A 20,529-nucleotide genomic window follows, 5' to 3' on the forward strand; every position below is an offset into this window, starting at 1 on the left:
TTTATGTCTCTCTCTTGTTACCCTGTCATAGACTCTTCCCCAGCCTCTCTCCACATCTTTCTTTATCTTTCTCTCATGTTTCTGTACAGTTATCATTTTCCCTCTCACTCACCTCCATTTAGACTGCTGCTCCAATCTTCCTCCCCGTGCAGAAAACAAATTTAGTGCGGTTCCATTTCCCCCCTCCTGTAATTTTTTCATTACTTGTTGACATTATTGGCATCATTTTCGTTTATCGGAAAATGTATTGCCAAACCATTCTACAAAATGTCACTGAGTTTAATGAAATGTTGCATTACCAGGTTTTAAATCACATCATAGACATTTATAAAGTAGAGGACGAGTCACATAAAGCATTTAGAATTTGCACAAAAGGTGCCACCGCCAGCGATGGCAGGTGAGTCCTGCACGCATCCCGGCCCTTACCCTCAAAATCCAATTGTGTGCTTTATCATAGCCGAACCAGGAAACTTCAGCCACTCGTGTTGCTTTAATGATGAGATCTCACAGTTGAGAATCACAACAGTTGCATCCAGTTTGGTGCAGCTGCACTGAAAAAAGTGATTTCGGAGAGAGGTAAATATAATATATGTAAATCGTATAAAAATTACTTGATAATTGTAGTCAGCCAAGGAAATTTAAAATAATGGGTAAATTATACACAGACTACCCATTTATTAACAGTAACAACTGTGTATAGAAAAATAGGGTAAAATATACCCAAAAGCTTTATGCTCCAACTTGCGCATGCGTCAGACGGCGTGTTTGACTGAGCGGGACACAGGAAGTCCTCACCGACATCTTCCTCTCACTGCCAGCTACCATCTAAGTTCGGAAAGGAAGGTAAGCTATTTGCATAAGCCCTCTGATGTGTATAATAGCGCGAATGCAAATTATATTTTATGAAATGATGAGACATTCCACTTCACTTGTATTCGGCGTGCATCTGCGTTACGTGTCATTACTTGAACCTGTCGCTGGCGGCACCATGGCTGTTTTACCGTCTGGACCTATTTTATAACTAACTAACAGTTATATGGTCTGGACACATCGCTGGAGAAACACCACTGAGTCACTAACTCACTCAGTAGGCCATATGGTAGTCACTTTTTCAAAAAATCAAGTTCGAACGAATTTGAAATGAAACGCAATTTATTCGAATGAAAGTAGCTTACGAGGTTGTAAGCTAACGTTAGCTTACGAGGTTGTAAGCTAGCAGGTGAGCCGCAGATTTGTTGTCGTTGTAGAGTAAGACAGCTGCTTTGTACAAAGTTGACAAACAGCTTTGTTAGTTACTTTTCCATCTACGGTGTAGAACCCTAAATACTTCCATTTGCTACTTCTTAGATGCTTTGGTGTCGTGATTGTCCGCTCAGCACGGCGTCGCTCGCTAGCGTTCTCCATTTCCAGAGGACACTAGGTCAAGGGTTAACGTTAATACTGCGTGCAATAGGTCAAGCTGATTTAGAGCGCCCTCTGTTGGATCACAAGGCGAACTACTCCAAACGGTCTGTTGCGCTTATATACTGTACATTTTGAATTCGAGCAGGTCATTACATTCGAAAAAAAAGTGACAGCCCTAGTAGGCTACCCCTCGGCATTCCTCCTCAACACAAACGGGCTCCGCGACGTGCTGCATCACTCTACCTCTTTCACACGCCAACATGTCGCCAACATCTGAAATGCCTAACGTGTATTTTTTCACCCGTTAGCATGGCTAGTCGGTCTCTGCAGGTCTGTTTACAAACAAAATGATCAGCCCTACTAATTACCTGCAAGCTTGTGTACTGCGCACGTGCGTCTCTGTTGTTAAAGTTTAGCGTTACTTCTCAGAGTTTCATTTTTTACAATCAGGACTCATGTAAACATAGTGCACGTCTTTTCAGTCAGTCGTCATGGAAACATGACACTTATCCAGTGGTGCTGAGTTTTGACAGAGAAGTTGGTTTGTATTGGACCAGAGTAAAGGCAAACATGTGTACAAGCTGTGAGATGAATCTCAACTCATAAGTATCACTGTATCCTGCCAATATATGTGAAAACACCCACTGTTGCTGCACTTCAGTTTTTAAAGGAATTGTTGTTCATAGGCCAGTCAGTTATAGGCCTGTAGCCTAGGTTATTCATGAGTGGGGTCAAGTAAGACATTTTATTTAGAATGTTATTTTTATTGGACAATGTCAGTGCTTAATAAATATTTTCATAATTTTGTAACAGATTTATTCTTTTAAGCATGAATATTAATTTATGCAACTGCAATGCCTTTGTAGTGAGGTACAGTACAGTCTGTTATTTCTGTATAACAGACCCTTGTCATGTATAACAGACTGTTTCTGGGGATGCCGCTCTGATCAGAGGAGCACAGAGGAAAAGAGTTTAAAGAGAACATATGCAGGATATTTACCTTATGTTTAATTTCTACCTTCATTAAAGAGCTTCAGACTAATTGTAATGTTTGATAAATGCCTTATAACTTGTTACAGGGAGAGTGGAGGCTCCTTACACATTGCAGCTGAAAACCAAATGATCAGAGCCTCTGACGGATATGACAACACAAATACACACATCGTAACATGTATTGCTAAATAATGCAATTTATAAATCGATATAAGTCGTGTTTTGATTAACATTATATTTCCAATTAATTATTTAACTTGTAAGCTGTGAAATAAGCAGGATAATGTATAGTTAGTCAGTTGTTATGGAGAAATAATAATTTCTCCATAACAACCTCCGTACTATCTTTGTCTTCCCAGATACATGTCATTATTTCTCTTGTGTAATATCTTAGTATTTTTGTTCTTTCTGTTGCAGACAGAGTCACTTTGTATGTTGACCCTCACTGATGTTTGCCCTCTCTTCAGCCCTCTCTTCAGGTCCTCTCGTCTGTCCTCCAGAAGCTTGATAGACCACTACCACTTCTGGGGATGACCCACCCACCCCCCTGCTGTATCCTGTACATTGACTTAAGGTATGTTTTCTGAATAAAATAAATCACATTGACCTTAAAGGTGTATCAACCTTAATCAAAGGCCCCAGTGATGGAAAAATGAACTGGAAATGCAAGTTGTGTAACTTCACAACATCAAGAAGATCAGACCTGTTGAAGCACAGCAGACTAATACATGGGCATTTCGGTCGAGTCCACTCCATACCCTGTCTCTATGCGGATTGTCCTTGCACCTTCAGGACATGGGGTGCATTAAGGACACATTTGTCAAGGCATCATGCCCAAGCAACCAAGCCAGGCAACATCCTTTCGTTCACGTGCATTGTCTGTAACTTGTGCTCTTTTGACAATGAGAGACAATATTTTATACATATTGGCAGCCATCTAAAAAAGTTTGAAACTGTGCCTTGTGTTTTTGAGGGTTGTGACTACAAGACCAACATATATACAACATTTCACAGCCATAAGAGTAGAAAACACAACCCACATACGTTGGAAGATTTTAAGACCACTGTTCTTCAACACCAAAACAAGCTGGACGAAGAAAGTGACTTTGTTGAAGATGAAAATGACTGTGGCTCTGTCCTTGAGGAGGAGGATGACTTGAAAAAAGTCATTACGAAGAGAGTAGGGTTGCTCCTCCTGAAAATGGAGAGCATTTTCAATGTCTCCAATACATGCATAAATGAGCTAGTAGAGGAACTTCATTTCCTTACAGCATCTGCATCTGGACCTGTTATTAAAGAGATTATACTGAGCACTTTGAGAAAACATGGCTGTACTTTTGAAGACTCAGTGATATCAGAACTGGTCAAAGACCTTTGCCAGTTAAGCCCTGTCTGTGCTGCTTTACGAGTGGATGGGCCTTTAAGCAGTCAGTTCAGGAGAGAGCAATTTAGAAAGGAGCATCTCTCACCAACTGAACCAGTTGAGTACATACTTGATAGTACTGAGAAAAAAACATTTCAGTATGTACCAATCCTCCCATTATTGTCACAACTTGTGAACAACAGACACATTCAAAACACAATATTCCAGAACAAAAGGCCATCTGACGTCTCTTCTGGATACAAATCTTTTCATGATGGATCTTTCCTAAGAGAGAACAGTTTTTTGTGTGAAGGTGAACTTAAACTCCCACTCATCCTTTACATAGATGACTTTGAAGTATGCAACCCTCTGGGAACATCCCGCAAGAAGCATAAAGTCACAGCTGTGTACTGGGTGTTTGCTGACATACCTGCCACATTGAGATCTACACTGACTTCCATCTACTTAACCATTTTGTGCAAGGCAAATGATGTCAACCAGTATGGCTATGCAAAAGTTTTGGACCCCCTGCTTAAAGATTTGAAGTCGTTTGAAGATAATGGTATTTTTGTTCCAAGTCTGGGCAAAGTGGTCAAGGGCACTGTACTTGCTGTAGTCGCTGACAATCTTGGCGCTCACTCAATAGCTGGGTTTGTTGAAAGCTTTTCAGCCTCATATTTCTGTCGCTTTTGCATTGGAGAACGGTCACAGATCCAGGAGCATGAAGTAGCAGAAGGGCTGTTCCCTCTACGGACTAAGTCCAGCTATGCAATGCATGTCAAAGCAGCATTATCTGATCCTGCAGAAACTCATCACTGTGGAGTTAAAAGACAGTGTCCCATCTCAGACAGACTCAGTCACTTTCATGCTACATCCGGTTATCCCCCTGATGCTTTGCATGATTTGCTTGAAGGGATTGTACCTGTGGAAATAGCACTCTGCCTTGATGTGTTAGTCAGGAAGAAGTACATCTCTCTTCAGGAGCTCAACCATTCCATCCGTTGCTTTCCTTACAAGTGGAGTGACAAAACAAACTGTCCACAACCCATTGCACCAAATTTCACATCAAGGAAAAGTGTTGGAGGTAACGCACACGAAAACTGGTGCTTGTTGAGAATGATAACACTCATGATTGGTGACAAAGTCCCAGAAGATGAGCCTGCTTGGGAGGTTTTGATGACACTGAAAGATGTTGTTGAGCTTGTCATGGCTCCCCTCCACACAGATGAGACAATAGGGTACATGCAGAGTAAGATTTCAGAACACCGTTACAGGTATTTGGATCTGTTCCCAAAGGAAAAAGTGAGACCAAAACACCACTTTCTTGAGCACTACCCTTTGCTTACAACTGTTTATGGGCCACTTGTACATTTCTGGACCATGCGTTTTGAAGCCAAACACCGGTTCTTTAAAAGGATTGTGAGGCAGACTGGGTGTTTTAGAAACATTCTCATGACAATGGCAAGAAAACACCAATCGATGATTGCTTATCATACCCATGATTGCAATGATCAAAGGCCAGCGCTGACAGTGTCCCAGAAGACTCAAGTGGCAGTCGATGTTCTTAAAGACAGCATTAAGGAGTCCTTTGCAAGGAAGTTCCCTGGGGAAGAGTTTGTGAACATGACAAATAAAGCAACCATTTTAGGCACAGACTATAATGTTGGAATGATGTTGCCCTTTGGATCAACAGGAGGCCTACCTGACTTTGGAGAAATCCAGCAAATGATCATTGTGCATGAAACTCCTGTCTTCGTGCTGAAATTGCTTAGTGGCTGGTACTGTGAACACCTGAGGAGCTTCAAAGTAGAGCCAACAGGAGAGACAGAAATCCTTAAACATTCTGAATTGAAAGAAACTTACCCCTTGGCTGCATATAATACAGCAAATGGTCGTATGGTGTCCCTTAAACACTTCGTTTGCACATCAGAGTAAGTGTAATGAGTTGATTATTTTTGTTAGCATATCAAATGTGTGTTCAAGTACAGTTATTGAAAAAAACAGTTACTTCACACAAAAACACTGTTTTAAGTCCTGCTCACACCAACAACTATATGACCAGGCATCCTGTCATTTATTTATTACAGGGTTTATATATTGTTGTACACCTACTTTGTTTCTATGAATGATGAGAATGTTATGATTTAAGGTTGCTTTTATTACAAAGAAAGCATCTCTCCTCTCCCCCCTTTCCTCAATCCTCTCTTCTTGTCTCTTTTTACCTCTTCTCTCCTCTCCTCTATCTTCTCTTCTACTCTCCTCTCTTTCTTTCCTCATCTCCCTCTTCTTAAATTAATAATTACCATCAAAGATTATTTATTGAAAGTTCCACTGAACAAAATCTCCATTAATTTTTTTGGTGGAAGAAACTTGAAGCAAACCTATGCAAGTAAGCTCATCAACTATTAATAACCTGTCTCAATTTATTTTCTTTCTCTGTCTCTACAGCTGAAGAAACACATCCCAAACAACAATGGCGGTTCAGCTGAGAGTCATTTTAGAAGAACACAACATTCAAAAGTTGACACTTTCAACAGGAATTCCTGATACAGTGGAAGATCTTCTTTCCATAGTTACAAGAACTTTCCAACTGTATGGGGAAATTGGACTACTATACCAAGACAAAGACTTTGACAATCAGTTTTTCAGTGTCACATCAACTGCTGACTTGCACGACAAGGCCACTGTTAAAGTGATCCAAAAAGAGCCGGTCATCACCCTTAACCTGCACCCAGTGAGTGAATCAGAACCATCATCTCCATTGAGTTCTCTGAGTTCAGTGAACACCCATCCTGCAAGAAGTACCGAAATGGACATCTCCCCTGCAGATGATGATGCATCCTCACAGGTGTCCGACTGTGCGTCATCAAGTTCCAAGGACACCATTATTCTCCCTGATTCATGTCGACATGCTGCATGGCCAGTGCCATTTCAAGTACCGCAGTTTTCCCGGGACATAGAACTAATCCTCGCAGAGGCAAACAAAACATATCATGCCACTGGAAGACACTTCATGGATGCCAGTGTTAAATCAGCTATAATGCAAGACCTTTCAAAAGTGATTTTTTCCTACTCCGCATATCCATCAAGTCAACAGATTCTCTCAGTGGCTGAAGCTCTGGTTGCCAAGTTTCCATGTCTCAAGGAGGCGGGATCGTTTGCAGGGTTATATGGCTGGCAACAGCGCATAAAAAATAAGATGCACAATTACCGTGCCAAGCTAAAATCTCGAAAATATGCTTACCCGGAAATCGAAGTCAACTCATTGAAGAGGAAGCATCCGACTGATGCAGGCCCATCAAAAAATGTGAAAAAGCCTAAAAAAGCTGAGGTTAATTACCTACCTCCACACCCTGTTGGCGAAAGACAAGACACACTTGAGAAGGAGAGGCTTGAATTACTCGATGAAGTGAAAAAGAAAAACAATGCGAAGTTAATCGCAAATAAAATGAGTAAAACCTTCTCAAGCCGAAGAGTCGAAGTGGTGACCCTCAGCCCCTCTGTGAGTGTGTTTAAAGAAAGGTGGCCGGCATTATTCAGTGAGGCTCAGGTGAGTATGCTTGATAGTTTTTCCTTCCCACCAAGAAACTTTAATGTGGTTACTTTGTGATCTGGTCTATCATTTAAAATTTTCTTTTTTCCCCTTTACTTACTCACTAGATCAAGGAAGAGTTCTGTCGTATAACCACTGTTCCCTTGGAGGAGACGTTCATGCTGAAACTTGATGGGTACACACCAGGTCTTTTGCAGCTAATGCGTGCTAAAGGAGGAGCTGCTGGTTCCAAGATACGCCCTCTGCTGGACACTGTAAATGACGTATGTTGTTTCACTTTTTTCACAAATATGTAATAATTGATTTAAGTGAATTAAAAGTGAAATAATCTGTAAACAATTGCTTTGTTGTGTACAAAGTTGAGCTCCTAACCAATTTAACAAACTACAATTCAACATCAATCTGTGAAATGTTTAAAAATGTTTTAGTTTTTAAGGAATTCAGTCTTTGTGTATGTAAATCTCTGAGTTCCACTAACAGTCTTTTGACTAAATTGTATCTCCCTACAGTCACAGAGCATTGAGAAAAAAAGGGATGTAGTTGTCTGCTGCCTCATTGAATACCTTGGTGAAAGACAAGAAGATCTTTTCCATGACTGCCAGGTAGGCTATGTCATTGATAACAGGTGACTGATTAACTCAAAAAGATCCTCATGTCTTCCTCTGCTCTGCTCTGAACTCCTCATTTTCTCTGCTCTCCTCTTTTTTCCTCTCATTTCCTCTGCTCTCCACTCCTCTTGTCTGCTCTACTCGGCTCTCTTCTGGTATCCCCTCTTCTCCCCTTCTCCTTTCGTCTTCTGTCCACTCCTCTTTGCTCTTTTTACTCTGCAAGATAAACTGAAATGTATTGGAACAGCATCTTAATTAATATACGTAAATTAAAAATGTGTATGCTTTTTGTTTCTTTCTTTTTAACATGTAGGAATGTGAGGACCTCACGGACAAAACAATGAAGGTGATCGTCATGCACAGTGTCATGGCCGAGGAGGATCCATCAGATGTGTGTATTGTGATTGAGGGAAACACAGTGATGGAAGGATGTGGAAGCCGAACAAAAGCCTGCATTCTGCTGATGGGACTGATATATGCTCTCAACCTCGAATATCCAAAGCAGCTAAAGAACACGTTTGAAGCTTTTCAAAAACTTTTTTTGGAGCTTGACGGGGCGAAACTACTGAAGAAGGTCCATAGCCTCAAAAATAAGCTCATGCAATAGGCAGACATTTCCGCTCTTCCCCTCAAGAGGATCTTTTGTCCGAACAGAGCTGGATGGAGTTGTGAAGGAGTGTAATTTTTAGATTTCTTCTCTTCCCTCCGCTGCTGTGTCACCCCCCACACCCCACAGCACAGCACACCACCAACCACACCCCACACACGCGCGCACACACACACACACACACACACACACACACACACACACTCCTGACTCTCCAGACCATCAGGGGTCTATACATCGCCAGGGTCTCGTCTAGCAACAGCTGGTCTGTTAACAGGCTTGAACCCCTCCCCATTACCACTTTTATATGTGTGCACACACACACACACACACACACACACAAACAAACAAACATACACACACCTTTTTCAGCTCTTTGACACCAGCCTGTGAGTCAACAGCCTTTCATCTGTATTGTCATGTGTCAACCAAACATACTTGCAAATTCACTTTTCCATGAGGGTACAGCGTCCATTGTTGGTGCTCTCATTTGTTTAGCTATTTCTGATTCAATTTTCCACTCTGCTTTCTTTCCACTTGGTTACATGTCTCAGATGTGGCGCACTGTGAGTTAGTTATTTAGTTAATGAGTTAGTTGGTTATTTAGTAAGTTCTTTGTTAGTTTTTATTTATTTAATTAGTTAGTGGTGATCTAACAATCAAAGGAAGAATCTGTGGTTATGGTGGCTTCTTGGTTAGATCCATGGTTTCAGCATGATCAGTAAAGAGCAGCCATCAGGATCAGAGCTCTTATCGGCGCCGATCACCTCCTGATCAAAAATCAATAACCTGCCTTTGCTGAAGACATCGGTCTCCTGAACCTATGAATCTCCATCGCACCATTTACATCTGTTCAGTGACGTAAATGTTGATAATAACTCACTTACTAAGTTTGTGTTACTTTAGTTTATGTCATTAAACTGAGAAATTCAATATTTCATGGATTAAAAACATTTATGATCACCATCTGAAAGCCTTTTTATTTGGGGGGGAGTTTATCTTACCTGCTCTGAACAAGTAATGGTAACTAAATGATGTTGATTAACTTTGAATAGTAATTATCAGGTATTATCTACTAAGCAATCAAGAGTTAATTTTACCTAATTTTAATGAGTAAGAAGTTGTTAAATGTATACAGAAATGTTAGATAAATATAACCCAATTTATTTTAGTATTCCATAGCTTTTTATTTCAGTTATTTTACACTCAAAATATGGAATTAAATCTACCCCAAAAAAGTAGATGCAAATTGTTACCTCAGATTTATTGGGTAAATTCTATATGTTAGTTTTTACAGTGTGCAGACAGGCCTCGTATAAGCATGAGAGCAGGATGTCAAGCTAATGCACAGGATTCCTTGGTACGTTAAGGTTATTGAAACATTTGCTCTGGTAGGATCAACTCTTTGAGCTGTAATGGCCGCTACACACCAGGTCGACGGTCAGCTGTTGTCAGGACAATCAGCCAGCATCCAGAGCTCACAGTGCGGTGTGCCCTTTGGCACTGGACAGCCCTTTTCAGAGGCTTTTTGGGGGATTCAACATGCAGACTCAGTGATGGCTCATAGGTGAGAGAAATTGCTCTGATTGGCTCTACAGGTAAGCAGATCTGTGCAGAGGAGAGAAACGGAAAAAGAAAGAGCCTGTCGATTCTAATTTTAACTGAGGACGATGAGAATTTAACACTACATGTTGACTATTTCAGTGTTTCTGTGAAATATTTCCTCTATTGGCCGCTTTGGTGCTGCTGAAACAGCTGTAAATGCCCCATGGACACATTACAGGGATCATGCTGGTGAGCAGTTCCAGTTAATACTGAGCAACATTAGCATTCACTTGGAGGCATGTTCTGTTCTGTCCAACAGAGTCCAACATGCATTCTCCTATTCCCTCCGTCTTGGTCCCCACTGACTAATGAGTGAAATGTCTCTTAAGCTGCGAAATGCTTCACACAGCTAGTCGCTAATTTTGTATGCCATCTGGTGCGGTGCAGGTAGCTGTTTCAGCAGACAAGCTCTGATAAATCCCACTGTGTCCAGAGGTAGGTTAATAAGAGCCGTGAGACTGGACTAGATCAGAAAATTTGCTGGCCGTAGAACAAAAAGAATGAAGAAAAAAAACTGTTTCCTATTAAAGGGGCTCTGTTGAAACTCTGACTCCATTCATAAACTGATGTTAGCTAGTGTTGCTCTGTTAGTGGAACTGAGACGAGGCATTTGAGAATGTGTGTGTGTCTGAAGTCACATCCTTTGGGCCGTCTCAGAAAATTCAACCTGAGTCCTTCTCAAGTAAATCCATGGTCAAGCAGCATTAAACAACTTAAACAAATCCATAGGTTCGTCCAGGCAACCAAGAGAAATGGGGAAGGTCTCATTATTCACATACAATCTGCTCACTTGTAGCCACTAAATTGGTGATTAATTAATGTAAATATCTACAAATTGTTTCATGGAGCCCCTTTTTAAAAGTAGATCATATCACAGTGTGTAATCTCCAGCTGGTCTAAGTGAAAATAAGAATTATTTACTCCGAATCAAGGCAATAACTCTGCTGGAAAAAGTGCGATCAAGAAGTAATACTTGTGTAGAAAGTGAATTACGAAGTAAGGGATATGGAACATGTCTAAGTGTATATACTGTATACATATGGGTACATATGGGTACATATGTGGCGGTGTATTGCATATGTGTGTATACATGTATAAATGTATTTTATGTACATGTGTACCATATCCTTCACTGTCTTTGTTTGTTTAGAGTTTTGATTGTGGATTTTCTTCATGATATCTAAATTTGGAAGCAGCTGAGCTGCATACATGAACATTGTATTGAATAAAATAAAAGTGTGTATAAAAAAAAACCTGCAGCATGTGTGTTTCGGCTCATTCATTTTGAGAGGAATTGCAGAGTTGGGGTCACAGTTCTGTGTCCAGCTTTTGCACCAGTTGTGTTTTTAGCTTTTAATCTGAAAAACAAATGCAATGCAGGATGCAAATACTGTCTCCAATGTCAAATTTCTGTGTGCCTTTGTATGTAATATAAGCATAATATCATGAAGCAATTTCGAAATGTATGAAGGGTAAAAATACGGATTCTTAATATAACAGAGAGGAGAGTCTGGTTAGAGGGTATCATATCTTTTCCTTTATCTTGTCCCATTACAGTCTCTGTTCACACTTCCAGCCACTGCCTCCTCTTAGTCTCTCTTTCTCTGTAATACATCCAAGACATCTCTCATTTTTTTGTATTCAATTTATTTCCCTCCCCTTCCTTAATTTACCCCCATTCTTCCCCTCTCTTTCTGTCTCTGTCTCTGCAGGGGGTAGTTTGTGGGATGCAGCTCCTCTGCAGCCACATCACAAGATGAGGCAGCACGCAGTGTGGTTCTACACCAGGGAGACAGTGTGTGTGTGTGAGGGGGAGTGTGACAGATTTTTTTTTAGTTGTTGCTCAAATCAGCGGGTCTGTTTGTCCTCTGAAGTGGGAATGGGAAAGGAGATTGTGCCTCTTCACATGTGCATACATGTATCAAGGGATTGTGTGCATGTGCTGAACAAGTTTTGTGTCTGTATGTACGAGTAAGTGAGAAGACTTTCTCAGGACTGCCCTGGTGGAAAGATATGTGGCGTGTGAGTGCACGTCATTTCATTGGTCTACCACTTTTTCAAAGTGACACTGGGAAAGCTTGACACTGTATGTGTGACAGAGAGGGTGAGAAAGATGCAAAGAAAGTTATGAGAGGGAGAAGGTGGGAGACAGTGGGAGAGAGTGCTGACACGTAGTTTGGCCACGTGCCATCTCTTTATTTTTCAAGAGGTCGTTTGGAAGCTCATCATCTAAATGGGCGCTTCGATTCCTCAGCTCCAGCCGTCTCGTAATTATTAGTGTTGTCACGGCTAAAGCTCAGCTATAATAGCTTGTAGCCTCTGCTGCTAAATGACTTAACACAGGTGAGAACATTTCCTGTACGACCCCCCCTAGCCTCTTGACCTCCATTTTGGTTCTGTTCTCAAACTCCATCCGCACTAAAATAAATCTGAAAACTCTGTTGCTGTCTGTTCCAGAAAACCAAATGTGTCCACGTTATCTTTCTCGGGTAGTTTCCTAAAGATTTGGGCCCATACTGAAATACCACAATGATACAAGTCTAAATCTCCTTTTTGGTTGGCAAACATAGGACATACACACTTAAATGTATTACAAGGAACATTAACTGGTTTTAAAACAGTCTCAATATATGACTTGCATAAGAAAACAAAGTGAGAAGATTGGCTATTTCTATAAATTTCTTAATATTATTAAATTTTCTTCATGCCAGCCACTGGGTCGGATTCTGAAAAATTAAACCAGTTTTTATTGCGCAGGACAAAGGGCAAAATGAATACTGAGACGCTGACAGAGGCTATGTCCTTGTGGAAGCCAAGGAATTCTAGCCGGGGGAAGCTATAATGTCCCACTGAGCCAGTGACTAATCCAGTTGGTTGCTAGTTTAGACATGAGTTACCACATTGAATGAATGAATGAATGAATGAATGAATAGATGAATTAATGGACGAATGAATGAATGAATGAATGAATGAATTAAGGAATTAAGGAATTAATGAATGAATAACAAAATGAATGAATAGTCAGCTTCTCATTTCCCCACTGCCACATCCTCATTTCCCACTGCCGGCCTCTCAGTTATATGATAACCTTACAAAAACAAAGTTTACTTTGTTACACCGTCATCATATAGTTATTAATATCTAAGCCACAAATTAATTCATTAACTCATCGGTGCACATTGTACAATCAGCTGTGTTTAAGCAAAAAAAATTACTAAACGTTCACAAAAAATGTAATCAAATGTCCTTGATGCTGCTCGAAGTCACACCAGATATTTTTTCCTTTGCATGTCTTTGAGGAACAGAGTGATGCATATCCATGCCTTGTTAGTGTCCCACAGAGTCAATCTCATTGAACTTTGATAAGCAATTTTATTAACTGCAGTTTTTGATGGCATGTCCATGACTTGTGGCATGCTGTTGTTTGCTACCAGGTCATGTTTGTAGCCCTGCCCACATTTGTTTGTTTGTTGTTTGCCTCAGCGGGTGAGTAGAGCTCGCTCCACTGAGTTTCAGCTGGTTTAGTCTTTGTTCTGTTCCCGTCCTCTCTCTGTGATGACCTTCACGTTCGCTTCTCCTTGGCTGCTTTATCATCACCTTCATCTTTAGTTTTCATGTTCTAACATTATTTTCTTTGTCGTCATGAGCCTAGCATGGCCCTGCTTTACATGTTCCTCCCTCACTTTAGGTAGCATCTCCTCTTCGTCCATCACAATTTTGTTGTTTTCATTTAGTTATGTTGTATGTTTTCAATGTCATATACAGAAAACTGAACAAGCGTGAATACCAATCAGATCCAAGTGCTGTTTCCCACATTGGCACTAAAACAGCAGGAATTGGTGTGGGCATTTACACCAAAAACAGCTCTGTGATTCTTTGCAACATTCCTTTGAAACCAGTGAGCTGTAGAAATGACATTCATGTTGGTTTTTCGAATGTTGCTGCAAAAGTTGAGCCACCTTGAACTTGAGTGAACATGGAGGACACCTTTTCTCACACAGGTATTAATGCAACTGGGGACGAAGGACCAAAATAGAGTGGAAAAATGCTCTGTTAAACTCATCCGACTTTGTGTTTGTGCACTCTTAGTCCTCAGTAAAATTAGGCCAAAAAAACGAGGCCTGGCCAGACAAGCCAAGTATAGCTGAAGTTAAGGACTCTGGGAGAGAGAGTATCTCCCACTCGCTGTGAGACTGGAGAGCCTGGTTGTTGTGACCAGCCCCCACGCCACAGGCGGCATGCTCACTATCTCCTACTCCGTACCCACTCGCACAATCTGACACAGTCCAACACATAGCCATACACACATCACCTTTTCACAAACACACACATCAACTTCAAGCACATGTATACTTACTAATGTTCCTCTCAGATCTAGACTCCCTCTCCCCTGTGTCGCAACCCCTGGCGATGCCCAGTCTTGTTATCTCTCCGTGTTCCTCACCCTCCTCCTCAACCTCCCCCTTTTCCAGCACCCCTTAGAGACTGGAGATCTCGTTTGATGGCACAGCGGGGACCAACCGCACCAGAGCACCAGGGCTCATACCGATGAAGCCAGCCTATCTAGGCCACAGTGTGCACATGCTCTCATCAAGTGCTCTCTAATTAGAATTCACTGATACTGTAGGTCTGCGAGCGAAGGGAGAGAGGAGCTCGAAGGAAAGCCTTCTATAGATAGAACGAAAGGAATGTCTAATTAAGGTCTCATTCTTCTCTGAGTCTGATTGCATTGCATCCTCCTCTCCTCCCTCATTCTCTCCAATTATGAAACCCGCGCTGGCCTTTCTTTTGGTCCACGTGGGCTTGGGAGGTTTTATCTTGCCAGCACTGAGGTGTGAGGAGACTGACAACAACACCGTTTGAGGATCGGCGAGGCCAAATGCGTGGGCAGGTAAGAGGAGCATGTGTGTGTGTGAGACTGTCCGTTAGAGAATCGTAGTGAAACAGTAAATGGGATGGGCCTGTGTTTTGTGAGTGTCTGAGGTTGTGCTCAACTCATTAAGTTTACATATGCAGAAATATCAGTATTTATAATCAACTCCTGCAACTATAGCAACCAGCTCCCTACAACTATCAACATGATCTTGTAAAGGCTGACATTATCAAGACATCACTTTCTAATAGCTGTAAACCAGCTGACAAAATCACAACAGGCATTGCAATTGGAAACAGGTTGTCTTGCCCACCCACCTCATTCAACTAGCCAAGAACCTTTTGTAATAGGTTTGTAAAATAGAAAAGACCACAAAAAGAACAGTTGCAACAAGCCACCACTTTGCAAAACAACTGCAGCATCACCACAAAACAATTGCTGCAATTAGCAACCAACGAACAACGGCACCACCACAATCAGCCACCACCATGTTAGCAGAAACATGTCAGCAGCAGCCTGCATCAGTCAGCTACAGTTATAGAGATGTGCTCCTCTGAACTGCCCACAGACTCGTCCGGGCCACCCTACTGAAATCAAACATGTTTTATATTCACAGTACGAAATCTGGACAAGTTCATCTGTACTTTCCAAACCGGACCACATCAACCAATGAGAGGCATCCCAGAGCAGCTGACCGTACCGGCTAGCAACGGTAAACTGTGTTGTATGTGGCTGATAATTATTCTTCCACTTTTTCCTCTAAAAGTTTTATGGTTTTATCCCTAACTAGGGCTCATTGGCTTGTTGTTTTGACCTGAGCCATCCGTAGGGTTTTTACGCGTCCACATTTGGCATAAAAGAAAGTGTCAGAACAGTTACAAACTGACTCCTCATTCTTCATCTGGTTTTAAATTACAAGCCACCTTGAGGTTGTAACACGATCCAGGACAAGCACCAATCCAACTATGTTCTTTTGGTCTGTGATTGGCAGCAGGTCCAGATTCACGTCTTCGTACTTTCGACTTTTACACATTACCCTTTTGGAAATGTTACCGCCTCTCCAAAAATCAGCTAAATCAACAGCAAAAGACCATTTAATCCAATTCTGCACATGCAATAACAAAACCGAAACACTTCATATTTTCAATCACTTCGACATTTACTCAATCACTGTGTCACTCGCTTGCAATGGATTAAAGTGGATACCACTTTAATCAATTCAAGAGCGTTCCACCCACTGATAAACATCCAGATTGCGGTCAATTGATTGGTAAGACTGGGACACTTTAACAAGTGAGGCAGCAACCAGTCAATAAGCAGGCCAAAATGACTTAAATGTTACAAATTCATGTTATCATTTCCTGGATCTTTTAACTACTTGTGCCTCTATCAACAATCTTCAGTCTCATTCATTTTCACTTGTGTTCAGTGGATTCATTTAGATTTTAAATGAAGGTTACTGAGCTCAATCTGGAAGATTACTTTCAGTTCTTTCTCCTCCACTTCTTTATGCACTACACCCCGGAGACACGCTACCTATTATTTCAAAGTTCAAGTGGCAGCTCTCTTCTGGTTCACAGCATCCAGTCAAGTAAGCCTACTCTTTAGTTCTTACTCACTAATGAGCATGCTCATTATTAGCCAAATAGCTGCACCTGTGGCATCTTGTATCAAACTCCTCACACTAATGCCAAAACCAAGTGCCAGCCAGTATTGAGACTCCATCCAGAATTAACATATGTGTTTGTAATGATTAAATATTTATGCCCACAGATGCAGATTAAAAATTCCATTTGCTGTTTGATCACTGATGCATTATATCCACATGTGATTTCAAGATGTATGCATTTGCTGACAGATGGCAGAAGGAACCGCTGAGCCTCTGTGCTACCCAGCAGAATATCTTATTCGATCATTTTGCATACTTACTCCACCCTAATAAATTTGATTGGCGAGCTCTGCACTTTGTTGAAATCAGGTAAAGAATAATTTGACAGTCAATTACCTGCAGAATAGGGCGCAATCATCGAAACTGACTTACATGTAGCCAGAATATAATCTTTATCAAACATGGAATTTTTTAACCATGATAGAGGTGGAGCTCTAAGGATGGCAATGTCTGTCAGCTGTCGGACTGAAATAACTCAAGAAATTGGGATTGATTGCCATGAAATAACATGAATCACATTCTTCCATGGACCTCCGGTGATCCCCTGACTTTTCCTTTAATATCAACATGAGACTTACATTTGTGGTTTGACTGAATGTCTGGACAGCTATTGGATGGCTCAAATTTGGTTTACAAATTCAAATGAATGAACTGTAATAGCTTTGGTGATCCTCTGACTTTTCATATAGCACCACCATTAATTCGAGTTTGCCCAATGCCTTGGTTTATAACCAAACTTGGAGACATTCTCATCAGTGAAGACTATAGTATCCGTTAAAAACAAAGTCTCCTTCTCCAAGTTGCACTAGTGTTACCCCAAATGCCTGTATTCTAACAAGGACAAAAGAAATGAGAACATGTTTCTCTAGTCCTCACAAACATCCACTGGCTATCTGAATGGATTTTCAGATCCCACTCCTTTTGTAAAAGAATCTAAATGCCCTGGTTCCACAGAGTGTGTCAGGCACACTCTAAATTTACACACCCAGCAGATCTCTCAGGTCTCAAGGCACCTACTGTGCCCCTTTATATCCCTCGAGCTCAGTCCAAATCTGTTGAGACTGTGTTGAGCACGTACTGTAAGCAACCTTTTAAAGCATGGAACATCTCACCTGTTGATCTAAGAGCTTTTAGCATTCTCATTATTTCTGTCTTAATTAGTATCTATTTCTATACCCTTGGTTGTTTTTTGTAGATCATGTGATCTCTGCTTCTTGTTTTAATTTCTTTTTCAGTTTCTTGTACTTTTATTTTTGTTTGTGAAGGGTTTTATTACCCTGCAAGGCACTTTGAACCACAGTTGTGTAAATTGGTGCAACACGGATACACAAATAAATTCTAATTTAACTTTACCTAACTGCGAAAGTGACTCTGAAATGTATTTAGTGCAGAAATAAAACTAAACTTTCGGGTCAACATTCTGCAGCTGTTTCTTCCAATCACTTTTCATGCTAACATCGTAGTGGATACAGCTTATCCATGAGGCTGAATTCTGTGAAAAAATGAAAGCTGACGGAACAGTGCAACTTGTGTAACAGCACATGACAAAATCAACCAGTTCAATGAGAGACATGTGTCACCTCCAAACTCAGACTGAAGACTGGTGGTCAACACTGATTGCTTCTGATAACGCTAATGCTAAACCAAATTCTCATAGGGAATGCTTCTGCAGTACAGCTTACACTGGGTGAACGTTGCTTAATGTCAAAAAATGCTAAGGTCAATTTGCAAACAGACACTTCTTGGACAAATTGGCCACATTAAAAATCGAAAGTCCTTGCCTGAAAAATATCAAAATGTTATGTATTGATGTATGTCTCAAGATTAAAATTTTAATGGCTTTGACTGGTCTTAAATGACAAACATCGCTATGGTTAGCATGAAACCTATACTGGGATACTTGGCTAACCTGAGTTGGGTCTCACTGAAATTTTGGTATTGCGCATAAATGGGTGGGGTTTTCCAGGATTTAGTAATGCACGCATAGGGGGATTTAACTTTAATGGTCCTCCAACATTTCATCTAGAACCATGTATCATTAGGTCACGGTGTTGATTTGGCCAACGTTTCTTTTCTTTTTCTTTTCAGGATTTTCAAACAGCACATCTTAGCATGCTAACACACCAGACTAAGAGAAGACATATTAAGCAGTATATCTGCTTAACATCGTCATGTTATCATGATCATTATGAGTATGTGAGCACATTGAGTTTAACATTACTTCAGCATTAACTTTACATTAAAATCCACAACCGCGTAAGTGGCATCAAATGTGTGTAACTCGGATCACATGTAGTTAGAGATAAAGCTAGAGTGGTTAATACGATGAGACTGGTCCTGGGCTAGGTGTGAAAATATACAACTATTGTATATGTAACTTTAATAATTTTTTTTTTTTTTAAGTATTTTTTTGGCCTTTTATGGCTTTATTGAGAGTACAGCTGAAGAGGGTGACAGGAAACAGGGAAAGAGAGAGGGAGTGACACGCAGCAAAGGGACCCAGGCCGGGAGTCGAACCTGGGTCCGCTGGAGAGCCTCAGCACATGGGACGCGCGCAATAATGCTCACAGGTATTTGTTTATACAAAATGAAATAACATTTAAATGGGAAAATATTTCCTTGTGAAATAAATGGCAAAATTATAAATAAAATGTACAGTTTCTTAAAGCTGTTACTTCTCTTTTAAGTTTCAAAACAAAAACCTTTTGCTGTATACACTTGAAAAATTAAGAATAGGTACTCTTTAACTCCTCTGTTACAAGCAAAAACACTTTCACTTTTACTGTCAAGTTACATTCAAAACAGTGTTCTTTAATTTACAACTCAAAACTCAATATGTACCTGTGGGCCCACACACATTCACATGAAACACACTATAAATGAGATTTAAACCCATTGTAGGCCTGTTGGATGAAGCTCGTGGGTGGTGGGGCCTGTAAACTACAATGGCTGCATCACTCAACTGAGCTCAAAATAAAAGTACGTGCACAATGGTTTCAGTTAGTACTCACAAATCCAGTGTTAGTTAGTAGGGATAGAAAGGGCAGCGAAGTCACAAGGAAGAAAACAGCAGGGCCGTCTGTAGGAAACCCTTCTCGACCGCTCTCTGTCTCTCCAACGTCCTCTTCCTCTTTCAGGTCACACAGAAGTTTATATCAGGACCACGAGTAGTCGACCTCCACGATAAAACTTAAATGCTCCCCACACCACGATGCCTCCGTCTTAGCTCTCTAGTTGATAGCGTCTGTGGCTGTGTCCGAAATCACTCATACGAATTACTCCCTATATAGTGCACTAAATAGTGACTACGCCATTTTGTTGTGCTGTCTGAATGTCTAGTGGGAAATATTATACCCTATATAGTGCACTCAAAGTACCCCACAATGCATCACGAAAAGTAGTGTACAACCGATGGTCACCAACCAAGCAGTATTTACCATCATGCATTGCGCTGCTAACGAACATATGGAGGTTTCAATTCACGTTTCAACTGTGCGACAGCAGTGATGTCATTAACGGCGCTGGAAGTGTCCGGAAGTGTCCGGAAGTGCGTTTTTCCTTCTGCCAGCTCACTATATAATCCACTATGTTGGACTCCCTATGTAGTGACTAGGGCGTAGGGAATGAGTGGGTGTTTTCGGACACAGCCTGTGTCTCTCTTGTCTAAGGCTCACTACACACCTAACCTGCGTCACTAGTCCCGCCCCTTACAAAGTGAATGTACTCTGATTGGCTCGTGAGTTTGATAACAACTCTGATAACAACCAAAGGCAACACAGGAATGAAATGATTGACATAAGACAAGTTAGATTTCACATGAGAATACACTGCTACTTCATCTCTCCTTTTCCCCT

The 20,529-nt window shown here is 41.0% G+C and overlaps 1 protein-coding gene across 2 annotated transcripts; it reads left to right on the forward strand.

Moving 5' to 3' along the window:
• The first annotated feature begins 769 nt into the window (after positions 1-769).
• LOC115581307 (uncharacterized) lies at positions 770-9,494 on the forward strand. Of its 2 annotated transcripts, XM_030416282.1 has the most exons (6): positions 770-843; positions 2,865-2,971; positions 6,209-7,310; positions 7,421-7,576; positions 7,823-7,915; positions 8,235-9,494. In XM_030416282.1, the coding sequence occupies exons 3-6, from the start codon at positions 6,234-6,236 to the stop codon at positions 8,526-8,528; spliced, it is 1,620 nt and encodes a 539-aa protein (XP_030272142.1). In that variant the 5' UTR covers positions 770-843; positions 2,865-2,971; positions 6,209-6,233; the 3' UTR covers positions 8,529-9,494. The 2 variants fall into 2 exon arrangements, with proteins under 2 accessions (XP_030272142.1, XP_030272143.1); XM_030416283.1 differs by lacking the exon at positions 770-843 and having other exon boundaries at positions 2,435-2,971.
• The last annotated feature ends 11,035 nt before the right edge of the window (positions 9,495-20,529 follow it).

The sequence above is a fragment of the Sparus aurata genome, chromosome 5, assembly GCF_900880675.1.
Source record: "Sparus aurata chromosome 5, fSpaAur1.1, whole genome shotgun sequence".
NCBI lineage: Eukaryota > Metazoa > Chordata > Actinopteri > Spariformes > Sparidae > Sparus > Sparus aurata.